Raw genomic sequence first — 15,605 nt, forward strand, 5'->3', positions numbered from 1 at the left:
GAACTCACTCTGTAGATCAGGCTTGCCTGAACACAAAGATCTACCTGCTGCTGTCTCTTGGGGACTAGGACTAACTAAAGTCATGTGCCACAATGCTTGACTTCAAATTAATTTTAAAATATCCTGCCATATGTTTTAGAGGCATCTGTTGTAGACATAAATGGGAGTAGACATCTGTATCAGTCAGCATCATATTGTTACAACGAAATACCCGAGGTATAATATATGTGGGGTTTTTTCTTTTATTATGTGTATACGTCTGTGTACATTATGCAAGGCTGGTGCACATAAAGGCTAGAAGAGGGCATCAGATTCCCTGGAAATGGAGTTACAGGTAGTTGTTAGCCACCATGTCAGTGGTGGGAATTGAACCCTGGTCCTTTGGGAGAGTAGCTAATGCTCTTAACCAATTATCCATTTCTCCAGCCCTGGAGATCAAACTTAGAAAGGAAAAAAAAATATTTAGTTCAGTTTTAGAGTTTTAAAGTCCTAGATGTGGGGGAGAGGTTTAGCTACTAGGAATGGTGGTCTCTAGCAATGGTGGACACATATGGTAGAAGCGGGAGTTACCTCTCAAGCCACTAAGCAAAGTCCTGCAGTCTCTTTTGAGATGGCAAAGGACAGCTGGGATGTTTTCATGTATTCTCTACTCTAAACACACACTTGCGCTCCACCCTGTAGAGAGCAATCGGGACATCTATGCTATCACTGGCTCAGCGTGGGCACTGTTAATGGTTTGTTTATTGAGTTGACCACCCCCCCCCCTTTTCTCCCTTGGTGGGTAGAGAAGTATCTTAGTTAAGGTTTCTATTGCTGTGAGGAAACACCTACTTCTCCTGGCTTGCTCAGCCTGTCTTCTTATAGAACCCAGGACCACTAGTCCAGGGATGACACCACCCACCATGGGCTGGGCCCTCCCCCACTGATCAGTAATAGAGAAAATGCCTTACTGCTGGATCTCATGGAGGCATTTTCTCAACTGAGGCTCCTTCTCTCTGATGACTCTAACTTGTGTCAAGTTGACACACAAAACCAGCCAGTGTAAGAGGTGACAGGTGTATACATTGTCTTAGCAGAGCGAAGAAGCGCTGTCTAAGTAAATAACATCCAAGGAACCACACGCAGAAAGCAGCGTAAGGTGTTGATCAGGACGGAGAAGGCTGGAGTTTCACGGTAAACTGGAAATTCGTTGGCCGAGAGCCCAAATAAGAGGCTGTGGGTCAGTCTGGAATCATGGGTTACACAGATAATTTGCAAAAACATCGAACAAAAGTTTGTAAATAGGCACACAATGGAGATTGGTAGCTACGGTTGGTATCTGTGTCCTTGTGGCCTCTGTTCAAGGACACAGTGGCACCTGTACTACTGCAGGGGTTCACGGAACGCCCAGTTCCAGGATCACCTTCACTCTTCAAGGGACAGGGATGGCATATATTCTGGTCAATGTTAACTTGTAATGGGAAAGCTTGTGGCTATGGGGTTATTAAAAAAACCTATCAGCCGATGAAGGAGTTGGGTTTAGAAAGCCAGGTCCCTGGGGGAAAGACAGTTCAATGGTTAAGAGAGCTCACTGGCTCACAACTGTAATGCTAGTCTCATGGGATCTGACACCCTCTTCTGGCCTCTGTGGTTAACTTCATATATGTGGTATACAGACAAAACACCCACATACATAAAAACAAACTAAATAAAAATGGTTAAAAAAAAAAAAAAAAGGAAAGCTAGCTCTCTTTGTCTCCCTTGGTCTGGACCCCAGCCTCATTTCAGGGGAGTCCCACTGCAGGGTGTGGAGTCAGATCGGCATCCAGGCTGGTCTTTCGAGTGGCCACACGGAGAACAAACCACTGCAGGAGAACTGGGGCTGGACAGCACACGAGTGCCATCTAGTGGTGAAGAAAGTGAGCATCCTGCCACCACCTTCTCTAAAAGGCACGAGAATTACTCTGGGCTGGGTGGCTGCCCAAACATTCCTTTACATTCAAAGGTGGATTGGGATAAGTCCCTGAGAAATTGTGTGTTTTGAGACAGGATTTCACCCTGTAGCCCAGGCTGGCCTGAAATTCACTGTATAGCCTAGGCTGGTTTAGACCTCATGGCAATCCTGCCTCAGCTTCCCAAGGGTGTGAGTCACCAGGCAGTTTGATAATCTCAGTTTTATTTGTATATGTATTTTGTCTGCATGAGGGTATGTATACATGAGTCCTGGTGCCCACAGAAGCCAGGACTGGAGTTACGGGTGACTGTGGGATACGCCATGTGGGTGCTGGGAACTGAATTGGGTTCCTCTGGAAACCAGTATGCTCTCTCTCTAGGCCCCCGAGGGACTGTTTTTAAGGAGAATAATATAGACGTAAAAGAATATAATATATCCATAAACATTCAGGAGCTGAAAGGCTGAGAAGAGGACATGCAGACACGCAGGAGGAGGTGCCTACGAGGACCAGGCTGGACTTGAACTCCTCCTGGCAATCCTTTTGGCTCAGCTTCCCCCCCCCCACCTCCTTTTTCTTTCTTCTTTTTTTTTTTTTTTTTTCCCTGAGACAAGATCTTACTACACAGCCCTGGCTGGCCTGGAACTGGCTCTGTAGATCGGGCTGACCTTTAAACTCACAGAGATCTGCCTGCCTCTGCCTCTGCCTCTCTGCCTCTCAAGTGCTACGATTAAAGGCAAGTATGACCATACCCAGCCCCTTTTCTATTTCATGGATAAATAAAACCAGTGAGCTCAACTGGAGACCAGAAGGGAGGATACACTCTTTTGGAAGAGGCCAAGACTGGATGTTTGGCAAGGGGAAAAATCCAACAAGCACAGGGTTTATACAGTTTGTCTTATTATTAACTGAGTCTTTTCTTTTTAATTTATTTTGCATACATGAGTACTGTCGTTGCTGTCTTCAGACACACCCGAAGATGGCATTGGATCCCATTACAGATGGGTATGAGCCACCATGTGGGTGCTAGGACTTGAACTCAGGACCTCTGGGAGAGCAGGCAGTACTCTTAACCACTGAGCCATCTCTCCAGCCTGGGGTTGTTCTTTTGTTTTTTAAACCAGTGAACAGCTGTAAATACAATCATCCTGTGTGGTGGGGCCTGGCAGCGACCCTCTTCCTGTGCTGGGAGACTCCCACCTTGGTAGTTTACGGGGGCTGTGCGCTCTCACTGTGGAGGGGGAGATGGTACTGGACCCTGGCTTTCCCAGCGGTAGTGTGATCTCACTGTGGAGGGGGAGATGGTACTGGACCCTGGCTTTCCCAGCCTTTGCTCCTCCCAGACCACTCAGGCCTGTTACGCTGGGACTCAGTGGAGATCAGGATGGCAGTTCCTGAAGTAGGGGCCAGGTGACTGTAAGGATAGCAGAGAGCTGGCATAGAGCTGGCATAGAGCTGGCCTCCCTCCCAGCCTACTTGTCAGCCACTTTTCTAGCCGCCCTGAGGCCAAAAGAAAGAACTACTTACTCGCTTTGTAACCAGAAAACAGAGTAGGGGAGGTGCTCAAATCCCTTTAAGGGCACACTCGAAACTACCTGTCCCCCCTCCTTGCACCACCACCCATAGGACTTACCTCTTGAGGTCTCCACCACCTCCCAGTAGTGTCCTTCTGGGGACCAAACCTCAATATGCTTTCATGGGTCATGGAAGAGGTTGGTCTCTGCCTCCTGAGGGTGTGGCTGGGTTCCAGATTTAATACTTGAAAACATATGACCACAAGTCTCAGGGCTTTCTAGGCTCCTGAAGCATGAAGTAGGAAGGATGGTTAGCATCCCTGACGAGTGTCTGACAAGATGTTCTGGGGCTAGTGGCACCCTGGGGTGTGTGCTTTGTAAACAGCCCTTGTCTTGGGGCAAGAGCCCTGGGAGCCTCCATGACTTCTCTAGACAGGAGGAGGAAGAGGAGGAGAAGGAGGAGGAGGAGGAGGAGGCGGCGGCGGCATGGGGAGAGTCTAACTAGACTGCAGGCTGCATTGGCACACGGCTGTCCTGTGAGCTGCTAACATGGTCCAGGTTGGACGGTCCCTCTTCCCTAGTGTTTTTGAATTCGTTATTTATTTACATTTCAAATGTTATCCCCCTTCCCAGTTTCCCTTCTACAAGCCCCTATCCACTCCTCCATCCCCCTGCCTCTATAGGGTGGTCCCCCACCCACACACTCACTCCTGCCTCAGCAGCCTAGTGTTCCCCTATCCTGGGTCATCAAGTCTCCACAGGACCAAGAGGCTCCCCTCCCAGTGATGCCAGATAAGGCAATCCTCTGCTACATATCCAGCTGGAGCCATGGGTACCCTCTGTGTACTCTTCAGTTGGTGGCTGGAATGAATCACAAGCTCTTCTCTCTTCCCAAGTACCTTAGTCCAGAATCCTACTCACCTGGAAGCCTAATTCCCACTCTAAAGTAGGTCAGTCCCAATGGGCTACCTTCCTGAAATTCAATTAAATGGCGCTTCAGGAAATTTCCTGCAACATTTCAAGGTGGTCTTTTCTTCAGCAGTCCCCAAGGAGTATGGTTCTAGCTCTGGAGCCAACTGCAGATGCCAGCCGTTCAGGCCGTACAGATGCTGCACCTCTGATGTGGGTGGGCCTGGCTCCTTGCTCTGAGCAGCACTCTAGTCTAAGAAACAAGGCAACTGCTGGGCATGGTGGCGCACGCCTTTAATCCCAGCACTTGGGAAGAGGCAGGTGGATTTCTGTGTTCGAGGCCAGCCTGGTCTACAGAGTGAGTTCCAGGACAGCCAGGGCTATACAGAGAAACCCTGTCTTGAAAAAACCAAAAAAAAAAAAAAAAGAACAAAAAAGAAACAAGGCAACTCCCAAATCTAAAACTACCTTTATTTGTGGTTGGCTCAGCATAACTCGCCTTCATCAATGAGCAGAATTATAAAACTGTACAAGAGGTAAAAAAATAGGCCGTTTAGATAATGATCCTCATATCATGAGCTTTAAAAATACACATAAAAGTTGTACAATCTGGCAGTTTATAAAATATAAAGCTAAAAAGAATATTTTAGTTTCCACACTGAGGAGTGAATCACACAATCAGCACATATCAATTAAACAATTAACAGAGAAGACACATGGCACAAGATTTTTTTAAAAAATCATCTAAAAATTAACATTTTACCCAGACCAAATTATTCACCCTTTAAAGACAAGGCTACCATAAGGTGGCAGGATACAGTGTAACTTTTCCTTTTCCAGTTTTAGAATGGTCAGGGGTACTGTTCAAAATAGATCTGATGTGCTTTAAGCAAGTGCAACTGTAACTGGATACACTTCAGAGTAAAAATTAAATAAATATAAATAGATTCAATAAATATGTCATTGCAAAAAGAACTACACAAGGTCTTTTGTGTGGGGATGCCACATAGCTGGCTGGTAATGCTTAGGTGAGTGGGGACTCCCCCATCACAACTTTAGGGACAACTGGGAAGGAATACTATACCCAAACACACGGGGAAGAGGAGAGGTGAGACCACAGGACTCCGGCAAGCAGTGTGGATAAGGCTGCTCCGAGGGGGTGGGGGGAGGCTCACCACAGACGGGCTTCGGAGACTTTCTACTAAGTACAGAAGAGACCGAAGTGCCAAAAGCAACCAGATTTACACACGGAAATTCACAAGTTCGTCATGAAAACCAAGAAGGGGGGCGGGGGAGGGGAGCAGGCACTTTGGCTTCAAAGAACTCAGACCTCAGGTGGGGGGAGGTCTGATAACCTTCAGGTGAAGCTGATGTCAGGCCCCAGATGGCCAACACCATGGCTTCCAGACAAGAGGGATGAGCAAGGACAGAACTGCCGGACAACCAATCATAGAGCAGGGTGAATTTCAATGGCTCTCTCCAGGGTAGCCATTGCTTGCACTTCTGGCTCTTCCTACACCTCTGGACCATGATGATGAAGGCAGTGGTGAACACGGAGCAGACTCAGAAGCAGACAAAAGAATCCTGGCACAGCTGGAGAGTGGGACCAAAGCCCTGCAGATGACAAGCACGGGCCAGCACAAGACAGCTTACAGCCAGAGATGGCTCTGCAGCGGTCACAGCAGCAACCAGCTGATTAGCCTTTTACTTTGGGAAAAGGAGCTGCTGCTGCTAACTGAATTGCATGCACATAAAACCTCCACGAAGCCAGGTAGACTGAGGAGAGTCTTGTGCCTATCCTCAATTTGGTGGAAACCACTCGGCCATACCCAGTGAACTCAGACCTCCATCTCTCTGTATTGTATCATGGCAAGAGCCTGCGGCTACTGCTGTATCAAGAGCAGGGGACACCTTTGCAATCAGGGGTTCACCTTCAGTCTCTAGATGACCTAGTGGTTTACCACGTGACACCTATGTTCCCAAAAGTGCAAGTGCTTTGGTACCTAGTGAAACGGCACACTTCCTAAACTGAAATTTCAATACAAGACAAGGTTTAAACAAAGATAACATCACAGACACAGCTCAATTCCATGCTAAAGCTGAAGATGCTATACTTGTAGACAACCTGGCAGCCTCTGGGCATGTGTCATGCTACAGAGCTGCCCTGGCCTAAAGCCAGCGTCTCCGGCTGAGCATCCAGACTCACAGCGTTTTCATGACACACCTAGAGGACGGGCAGAAAGTGAGCTGACCAGACCTGACTGGTTCTGAGATGGGACAGTTCTAAGGCACAAGCAGGGCAAACTCCAAATGCACACCTTCCTAACCACTGGAGCTTCCTTTCTGCCTGACACTGTGTGCTGCCGCCTCTCAGGAGGCTTCAAAGGTAGAAGTCTGTCCTGTATTCTTCATCTCATGTCCCACCTAGCTCGACAGAAAGTTTTCAGATAAGTACAGTGAATAGAGGACTTTGGGGAATTTGATTGGTTGGAATCTGATAAATGGCAAAGACATTTGAAAAGCTGACTCCATGCGAACTGGATGGGAACACCAAGCTGAGCCTTAAACAACTTGAGCACTTCCCAAAGGGGAGCTCGGCTCGAAGAGCAAGGCGAGCAGCAGCCCCAGTGACACTGGCCCCACTTCCTCACGTTGGTCTCGGCTGTTACCTCTCAGCCCCTGACAAAGGGCTATGCTGAGAAATGAGCAGGAAGCCAAATGTGGGGTTGAGGTTCCAGGGTCTAACCAGGGTCACCATGAGGTCCAAAGATGTAGGAGTTTAAGAAAAAGTCCTCTTTGGCCACCATCAAAGTGAGAAAATCAAATTTTACAGCAGCAGGGGAAGCTTTGGGTAAGTGGCCCTGGTACCAGCACACCCAGAAGACCTCTTAGGGGACACAGGGGCAGTGACTCCAGTCAGTGCAGTGCATGAAGCTGCTGAGGCCATTGTCCGCACAAACAAAATGGAGCCTCAGCTCCCCAGGACCACAAAATAGAAACCACTGCTGGCTCCAGGGATCCTACACAGAATCTCCCCCACAGACCCTGACTCCAGGAGCCTCAAAGGCTCCTGGGAGGGAGAAGACAATAGATTCTGATTGGAACTATAATTAAAAATTAAGTTTGAGAAAAATGGTACTGATGTAATTACTTTGACGTTAATACATTTACACAGTGTTGCTAGAATGTCTTAACTCTTCAGCATTACACAATGTTCTACATTCTTGAGGGAATGGTGATTTTTGGTACCACATAAAACAGAAGATATTATATCTTGCATTTCTTCTTCACAAGCATCAAGCTACATTTAATTTATTTATGCGAATGTAGCTTTCTGCAATATGATCAAAATTCACTTATTAAAACCTGCCAGGAAAAACATAAAAGCTGGCCTACAAAGTCTGTGGTAGTCTGACCTTGGCTCTCCACCCCAGGGCCTTGATTCACAATCTATGCGCTCATCTGCTGGCCTCTGGGGTAGAGGGACCAAATCAGTCACCTTCTGGTTCTGAGCTTCTCTGAGTGACTGCGAAGCTCCCTCTAGTTGCTCCTCTCTGGCCCTGACAACCTGTCTCTGTCCCTGTCTGGTCTTAGCTGCCTCCTGGTGGCCAGGAAACTCATCTCTGGCTCACATAGCCAGGATTCAACCTATCAGGGGCCACTATTTAGGCCACTTGTGCTGGGCCAGCACCACATCCAGAACTGTGTCTGCTTCATCTTCCAGACCCAGAGCACATGTCTGGTGTCCACAGCATTGCTAACTAGTTTCTACAACCCACTCTTACAACTCGCTGCACGAGGCAACACGGGCTATCAGTAACTTGGAGGTGCCTCCTATCCCCATGACAACACCTCTGAACATCTCTTCCTTAGCACCCCACATCTCTCAAACCATTCCTATCAGAGGCTGCACATGCTGTACCTCAACCAGGCTGCTTCCACCATGTAGGCAAAACAGGATTCTTCCACTCTCACTGAAAGGCCCCCAAAATGCCATCCCACAGGAATTTTAGAAAGAAATAAAAGTGGAAGCGAGCTCATCCAGTGAAAGGCTGATGCTGTTCCTTTTGCAGCCTCTGGGACAGGCCACCTTCGTAGACATCCTTCACTACAAGGTTTCAGGGCCACATCTCCTTAGGTCTCTGTAGTCATGAGGGACCATCTTCTCTGCATCCTAGGATCAGCATTACCCTCTTCTGTCTGCAGATCAGCAGCTCAAGGCACTTGATTTGAGAAGCTTAGTCTTCCTGCTAATCCCAGAGGCGACAAACTATGACTGCAGAGATCAGGCCCATGGTCATTGTTGGGGCCACCAGACCAGAGGGCTGCCCTAGCTCAGAGGGCATCTGGAATCACTGGAGGCTGGGGTTCTGTGGGCTCATGCCAGTAGTAGGTCTGGAAGAGTCTCTCATGTCTGCACAGCTCCATGGCGTGGTAGGTGTGAGAGAGGAGGTTGGGGAAGCGGGACGTGAAGTAGCGCACAAAGTCATCTGGGACGGAGCCCAGCGTCTCCTGAACCTCCACAGGGAGCTCCCGGTAGTGGTGTTTCTGTGAATGAGCAGAGACACAGCTTTAACAGCCGGGTAACAGTGCTAAGGGCTTCTCTGTAAGGAAAGGACAAGAGACGAATGCACCTTGGTACATCCCAATTGTCCTGTAGCCTTTCTTCCTCCAGAAGTAAAGCTCCAAGCAGGTAAGGCTTGGCTTAGGGAGAGCAGCTTTAGCTTCTCTGGGGTACTGGCTGACAGGAAGGGAGCACAGGCCTCCTGTGAAGGCCGTGGATTGTAGTGTTTGTGCCAACAGGCTTGGAGGCTGCTTCTGTGACTGAGGTAAAGGCTGCTTGGTGACAGCACAGGCCAAGAGCATCCCTAGGGCTCTAAGAGGACACAGAGGAACCATTCTAGATCACTGAAGACCTGGCCTTACACAGGAAAGTAACCCAGGGGTCCCTATTAGAGAGTATGTATACACTGGCTGTCAGCACACATGCCCCAAGACTAGTCCTTACAGCTTAACCCTGCCTTCTGAAGTGTATGGAGAGAAATTCCCCGAGGGCAGACATGGCCTTTTTACTTGGTGCGGTGGCTAGAATGAGAATGGTCCCCATAGGCTCATAGATTTGAAGATGTGGTTCCCAGGTGGTAGACCATTTAGGATTAGGAGGTGTGGCCTGTTGGAGGAGGTGTCACTGAGGGTGGGCTTTGAGGTTTCAGAACCCCATGCCAGGCCCAGTGTCTGTCTTTCTCTACCTCCAGTTTGTGGATCAGAATGTAAGCTCTCAGCTACTGCTTCAGTCCCATGCCTGCCTGTCTGCTGCCATGCTCCCTGACAGGATGGTCACAGATTCACCCTCTAAAAATGTAAGCAAGCTTCCAGTTAAAATGTTTCTTTTGTTCATGGTGCCTCTTTACAGTAACCAAAATACTTGTCAAATCCAGCTGAGACTGCCCAGGTCGGATCCATTGTAAGAAAAAGATACACAGAAATGAACATAAGCCATCAATCTCTGCTGTAGCTACCTCCCCAAGACCTCATAAGCCTTTACCTTATTTCTCATGGCTCGGAGGAGATCTCTGACAGAGCCACCTTTGTAGGTTCTGAATTTGCGCAGATCTAGAAGAACATTAAAGGATATAATGGTTAAGCAGGTACATTTTTACAGAGAATTCCTGGGCTCTTGCAACTGAACTAAAGTGATACAAACTCTCAGTCAAGACAAAAGATGCTTGGACCTAAGTAAAGGTGGCGCCCTTCTGGAGTTCAGCATCTTAGAGCATCGTTGTCACCAGCGTGCCATTAAGGGACAAACTAGGATGTAAAACTGCATCCCTCTGACCAAGCCCACAAGGACATGCTCAAGTAAGTCTCAGATCCAAGAAGAGGGGTTTGGAATTCCAACAGCTGGAGCTGCCTTGTCTATATCAAGTTCTCAAAAATAGTTGCAGCTTTCAAAATGTCTCCTCCTGCCTTTAGCATGGTCACCTGTCTGCAGGGGGACAGTGATGTTCTCCCGCCAGTCCATCTTGACCACAGCTCTCCCGCCTCTCTCCAACTGCCGTACGATCGGACCGTCCAAGGCCTCCTTTTCTATTCGGTCACTCACATCCTGTGAGGGAAAACAGGCAACAGGTGCTGGGCAGGGTAGGGATTTGGGGTTCGTCCACACTAAGCTACAGAGCAGGCAGGCACTGAAGTGTGAGTTGTAAGCAAACTGACATTCCGCTTAGGTCTAGGTGGCAGGCTCCTCAAAGCTAGGCAGCAGGTACCTACCCTGATCCACTGACTTTTTTCCCTGTGAGCAAATATGTCCTTCACTCACTGGGACAAATCTGCAGAGATCCCTTCCATGACAAGAGAGATGTTACAGAGGTGTACCTGTATGCAGGGCACACATCCACCTCTGGAAGTTCACACTCACACAAAGAGCTACAGGTACAAAACACGTTTTCCAGGGAGCCAAAGCATAAAGGGGAAAGCTTAATTCATTCTGTGCTTCAGATATCCTTGAAACAGGGCATCTCAATGGCTAACCGGAAGGTCATAACTCCTCACTTGAGCACTAGAGAAGCCATGAAGAGCCCTTTTCAAGAGCACTGGGTAGTAGGTGAGGGGATCTGGTGCTACTGGGCTTCAAGTCCTGCAGGAGGGAAGGGAGGGTCAGGAGTGAGTACCCTATGTATTAGCCTTCAGAGCCCCTGCCAGTAAGAACGGCTATGAGATGGAATGATGAGCCCACACATCAATGCTGAGCCCTCGGGAGTCAGTTACATAGTGCTTTGATAAAGGAAAAATCAGACTGGATAATTTTTCCTTTTTCTTTTCATTTTTCTCCAAGACAGAGTCTAATGTAGCCCAGGCTGGCCTTGAACTTGCTACATAGCAGAAAATGACTCTGAACTCATTGTCCTTTTACGTCTACCTCCAGAGTGCTGAGATTACAGGTTACAGTGTAATAGCATGACTAGTGTACTGGCTGAATTCCTATTTGAACTTACAGGGAAAAGCCTTGAAGAAAGGCTGGCAGGATGGGTCAGCAGGGGAAGGTATTGGCCATCAAGCTTGATGATCTGAATTTTATTCCTGAACTCAGATGACAGAAGGAGAGAACCAATATTCACAAGAGCTCTTCTGACCTCCACATATACACCAACAAACACACATACACACACACACACACACATAAATAAATGTAAAACTAACAACTTTGCAGAGACTAAACTGTTAGACTGTCCTGGTGGGCATCGTGGAAACATGTTTCAGAGTTGCAAAGTAACTAGTTAGTCACAGCTGGTTGACAGAAAAGAAGCCAGTCATCTTTGCCAGATATACAATTTGCATACACTAACTCTTTCATGTGGGGTCAAGGTCTTCATATATATTTTATTTCTGTTGTCTGTTTTGTTTAGTGACCTAGACTTGAGAATTTTCATGTTATATCCTGTAGCATACAGTTACCAATTGTGCTGCTGGGCTGGAATAAGATACTGGACCCCTCACCCCAAAGACATTTGAATGATCACTCAGCACCAAGACAGAACAGTGATTACAATTATCCAGAAAGTCCTGCCTTCAAGGAGCATATGTTCTAGGGCATCTCTATAGCCAAGGCCCCTGCCAAACTCTAGACTATGTGAATGTCCATTCTAAGTCGGGAGCTTTCTAGGAGAAAACCCTGTTGCCCCAACCCTACTCTTCATGACTTACCCATCTCACAGCACCTAATACCCACAAATAGTCTATACAAAGCCACTTGGCAATATCACAGAACCACAGACCTGTCACTTGCCAAAGGAGTTCTGAGCCACTGATCTTAAATTTTAGCCCCAAAGTATACACTAAACAAAATGAGATTTGAGAAAAAGACAATAAAAAAAAAAACTTAAGGAGATGTTTGAATTTATGATACTGAATGGTATTATACAGTATCTGAGATTTGCTTCAAAAGACATCTCAATAGTTAAGAGCACTTTATGCTCTCACAGGGGACTAGGTTTGGTTCCCAGCTCCCATGTGGCACCCTATAATCATCTGTACCTTGTTTCAGGGGAGCCAGTACTCCATGCTGGCCTCTGTGGGTACCAGGACAAGTATATGCTACACATACATACACCTGCCTCTACAAAGCAAGTGCACACTTACACGCATCAAGAAGAAATCTTTAAAAAGTCATGTGGGTATGGGACAGCACAGAAATGAACACTGGAGGATGGAAAGGAGCCCTCTGGAGCACCAGTTTACCTGTGTGACCATTAGGGATCCCCAGATACAAAGTTTAACAACTAGGGCACACTTAGGGGCTGGAGAGATGGCTCAGTAGTTAAAAGCACTTCCCACTTCCACAGAAGACCTGGGATTGGTTCCTAGCATCTACACTGTGTCTCACAGTCTTCTATCTTCTGTAGCTCTCATTCCAGGGGATCTGACACACTCTTCTGAACTCCATAGCCACCAGGTACACATATGGTGCACAGATATACATGCAGGCAAAACATTCATAAATATATATAAAAAAACTAATCTTTTAAAAAAAATAAAAAATTGGGTACATTCATATGATTGAATGTTATAGTCATAATTTTATGTATGTTTTAAAAAGCAGAATATAACACTATATATAGTTTGATCCTAATTATACTACTATTTATATGAAAATATTCAAAATATGACAGTTAATTTCAGTTGTCAACTAAGACATATGCCTGGGTGGGTCTGTGAGGGCAATTCCAGAAAGGATTAGCCTAGAGCAAAGGGCCCTCCCCCAGCACAGGCAGTACCCTCTGGCATGTGGGCTGCTAGAGAGAGGTCTCAGGGAAGCAGTCTTGCCTGATGGCCTTTGCTTCTTGCTGTCCCACTCTGTTGCTGCTGTCATCCTTCCCTGGCACCAGAACCTTGCTCCTTCAGCCTTCCACTGTGGCTTAGAACCAGGGAGTCTCTGATTTTCCAGGTCTTCAGTGTAGACTAGCTGCTGAGGCAACCCAGTTTTGTGGACTGAGCAGCTACTGGCTCTCAGTCTCTCTAGTGTGTAGATGGTCATGACTAGACTACCTAGCCTGTACTGCGTGAGCCATTCTAGTACATTCCCTTTACACATAGAATCTACTAGCACAAATGTCAATCACATTTGTCTTGGTTGTAGGTAATAGGTCATTGGTTTTTCTCTTTGTCCTTTTTAACTTTTGAGAATCTGGAGGACATTAGGATTTTGATGGAGAAACAGACCCAGTACCTGGAAAAACTGGAGCTGCTTCTCCAGGCTCCAGAAGAAGGGGTGTTTTAGCACGTGCTTTGCAGAGGGGCGCTGCTGAGGGTCCATTGCAATCATTTTCTCTATCAATTCACGAGCAATGACGTCCTCTAAAGAGGAGAAAATAAACCCATTATTTCCAACTTATAACCAGATGAAATATCAGAAGCCTTACAAATGCATGTGGTCCCCTACAGTTGTGTGCTTCTGTTATACAGACGCGTACGTGCTTGTGTGTATGCAGGCTTACTGAGGTCAGAGGCTTAAGTATCTTCCTTAGTTGCTTTCTGCCTTATTTTCTGAGGTTAGAGTCTTGCACTGAACTTGGGATCACCAATTCAGCGGCCTGGCAAATCCTGGGTGTTGAGGATCCAAACTCACGTCCTCATGTTTTGCTGGTAAGCACTTTACCAACTGAGCCATCTCCCAAGCCCCTGCATGCCCTTTGATACCACCTTCTGCTAAAGGAATTGATTGTAATAAAATATGAAGAACTCACACCAAACATCAGTTCATAATAGATTTTCACTATGTGGTTTGTGAAAAGTAGTGACTAAAAATATCCCAAACCTAAGCTGTTAAAAGGGCGGTGGGGTAAGTCTGGATGGTTAGACAGACGTTCAAGGTCAAATAGGCTTGTAATAGCAGTACTCGGGAAGCTGATGCAGGAAGATCATGATTTTGAGACAAGTCTGACTTACCCAGGAAGACTTGGGCTAGCCTGGACTACACAAAGAGACCCTGACTAATTAAACCAAAAAAAAACAAAAACAAAAANAAAAACAAAACAAAACAAAACAAAAAACCCCAAAAAACAAACAAATAAAAAAAGATGAAGTTGAAAAAATGAGACTGTTGAAAATGTATGACTGAACCCCATCCCCACTCTCACCAGGGGCCAATTAGCTCAGCCTTACCTGGAACTCTCTGTGTATCCTAGGCTGGTCTCAAATTTGAGATTCAGCATCCTAAGCCTTAGGATTACAGGTATGTTCAACTACCCGTATGTATGTATGAATGTATGTATGTATGCATGCATGTATGTATGTGTAGGGAAGGACATGTATATGTGACACAGCACACATGTGGAGGTCAGAGGACAACTTGTAGGAAGTTAGTTCTCTCCTTCTATCATGTGGGTGGGTCCTAGGGATTAAACTCCAGTCATTAGGTGTTCAGGCAAATGCCTTTAACCATTGAGCCATCTTGCTAACCCCTTAACCCCATCTTTTTGTTGTTGTGCAGTCTTGGCTGTCTGAGAACTTACTATGTAGATCAGGTTGGCCTTGATTTTATAGATTTATAGCACATGCCTCTGATGTGCTGAGATTAAAGCTGTGTGCCACTACTCCCAGATCCACTTTTATAAATGTACACATATCTACATAGGTAATTAGAATAACATATACAAAAGAATTGACAGCAGATATCCATCTCTCTATAATGAAAATATGGGGGCTGGAGAGATGGCTCAGCGGTTAAGAGCATTGGCCGCTTGCTCTTCCAGAGGTATTGATTCAATTTTCAGCAACCACATGGTGGCTCACAACCATCTGTAATAGGATCTGATGCCCTCTTCTGGTGTGTCTGAAGACAGCTACAGTGTACTCATATAAATGAAATAAATAAATCTTTTTTTTAAAAAAAAGAAAAAAACAAAATATGGGTCTTAACGCTAATGTGTTTTTTTTACAATGCATAAGGGGAAAACTAATAAGCAAAACAATGATTTCATTTTAATCTGTTCATCCTGTGGTGCTTTGATCTAATATACTCTAGCAAATTTCCCAGTCAGGAGGAACTATGCCTTGTGTCCAAGTCAGCAGAGCAAAGAGAGACTGTGCATCCCCACTGGGCAGACTGCTATGTCTGGTAACCATGGCCCTCACACAACAGAGTCCAGTGTAGAGCGCACAGGTCCTCCCATATGCCAGCCAGCCAGGCCCTCTGATCAGAGTCCCCAGGCCAGTGCCTCGCTCAGTGCTCCAAGGATGCTCGTAGGCAGCC

The 15,605-nt window shown here is 46.6% G+C and overlaps 1 protein-coding gene across 1 annotated transcript in view; it reads right to left on the bottom strand.

Moving 5' to 3' along the window:
• Positions 1-4,807: 4,807 nt before the first annotated feature.
• Ern1 (endoplasmic reticulum to nucleus signaling 1) overlaps positions 4,808-15,605 on the bottom strand; it is a 95,494-nt gene continuing 84,696 nt past the window's right edge. The window contains exons 19-22 of the mRNA XM_021211839.2: positions 13,581-13,708; positions 10,337-10,460; positions 9,900-9,967; positions 4,808-8,902 (exon numbers count right to left, since the gene is read on the bottom strand). Coding sequence (XP_021067498.1) covers positions 8,690-8,902; positions 9,900-9,967; positions 10,337-10,460; positions 13,581-13,708 — 533 coding nt within the window. The 3' untranslated portion in view covers positions 4,808-8,689. The remainder of the gene's footprint in view (positions 8,903-9,899; positions 9,968-10,336; positions 10,461-13,580; positions 13,709-15,605) is intronic.

The sequence above is a fragment of the Mus pahari genome, chromosome 14, assembly GCF_900095145.1.
Source record: "Mus pahari chromosome 14, PAHARI_EIJ_v1.1, whole genome shotgun sequence".
In the NCBI taxonomy this organism is placed as follows: Eukaryota; Metazoa; Chordata; class Mammalia; order Rodentia; family Muridae; genus Mus; species Mus pahari.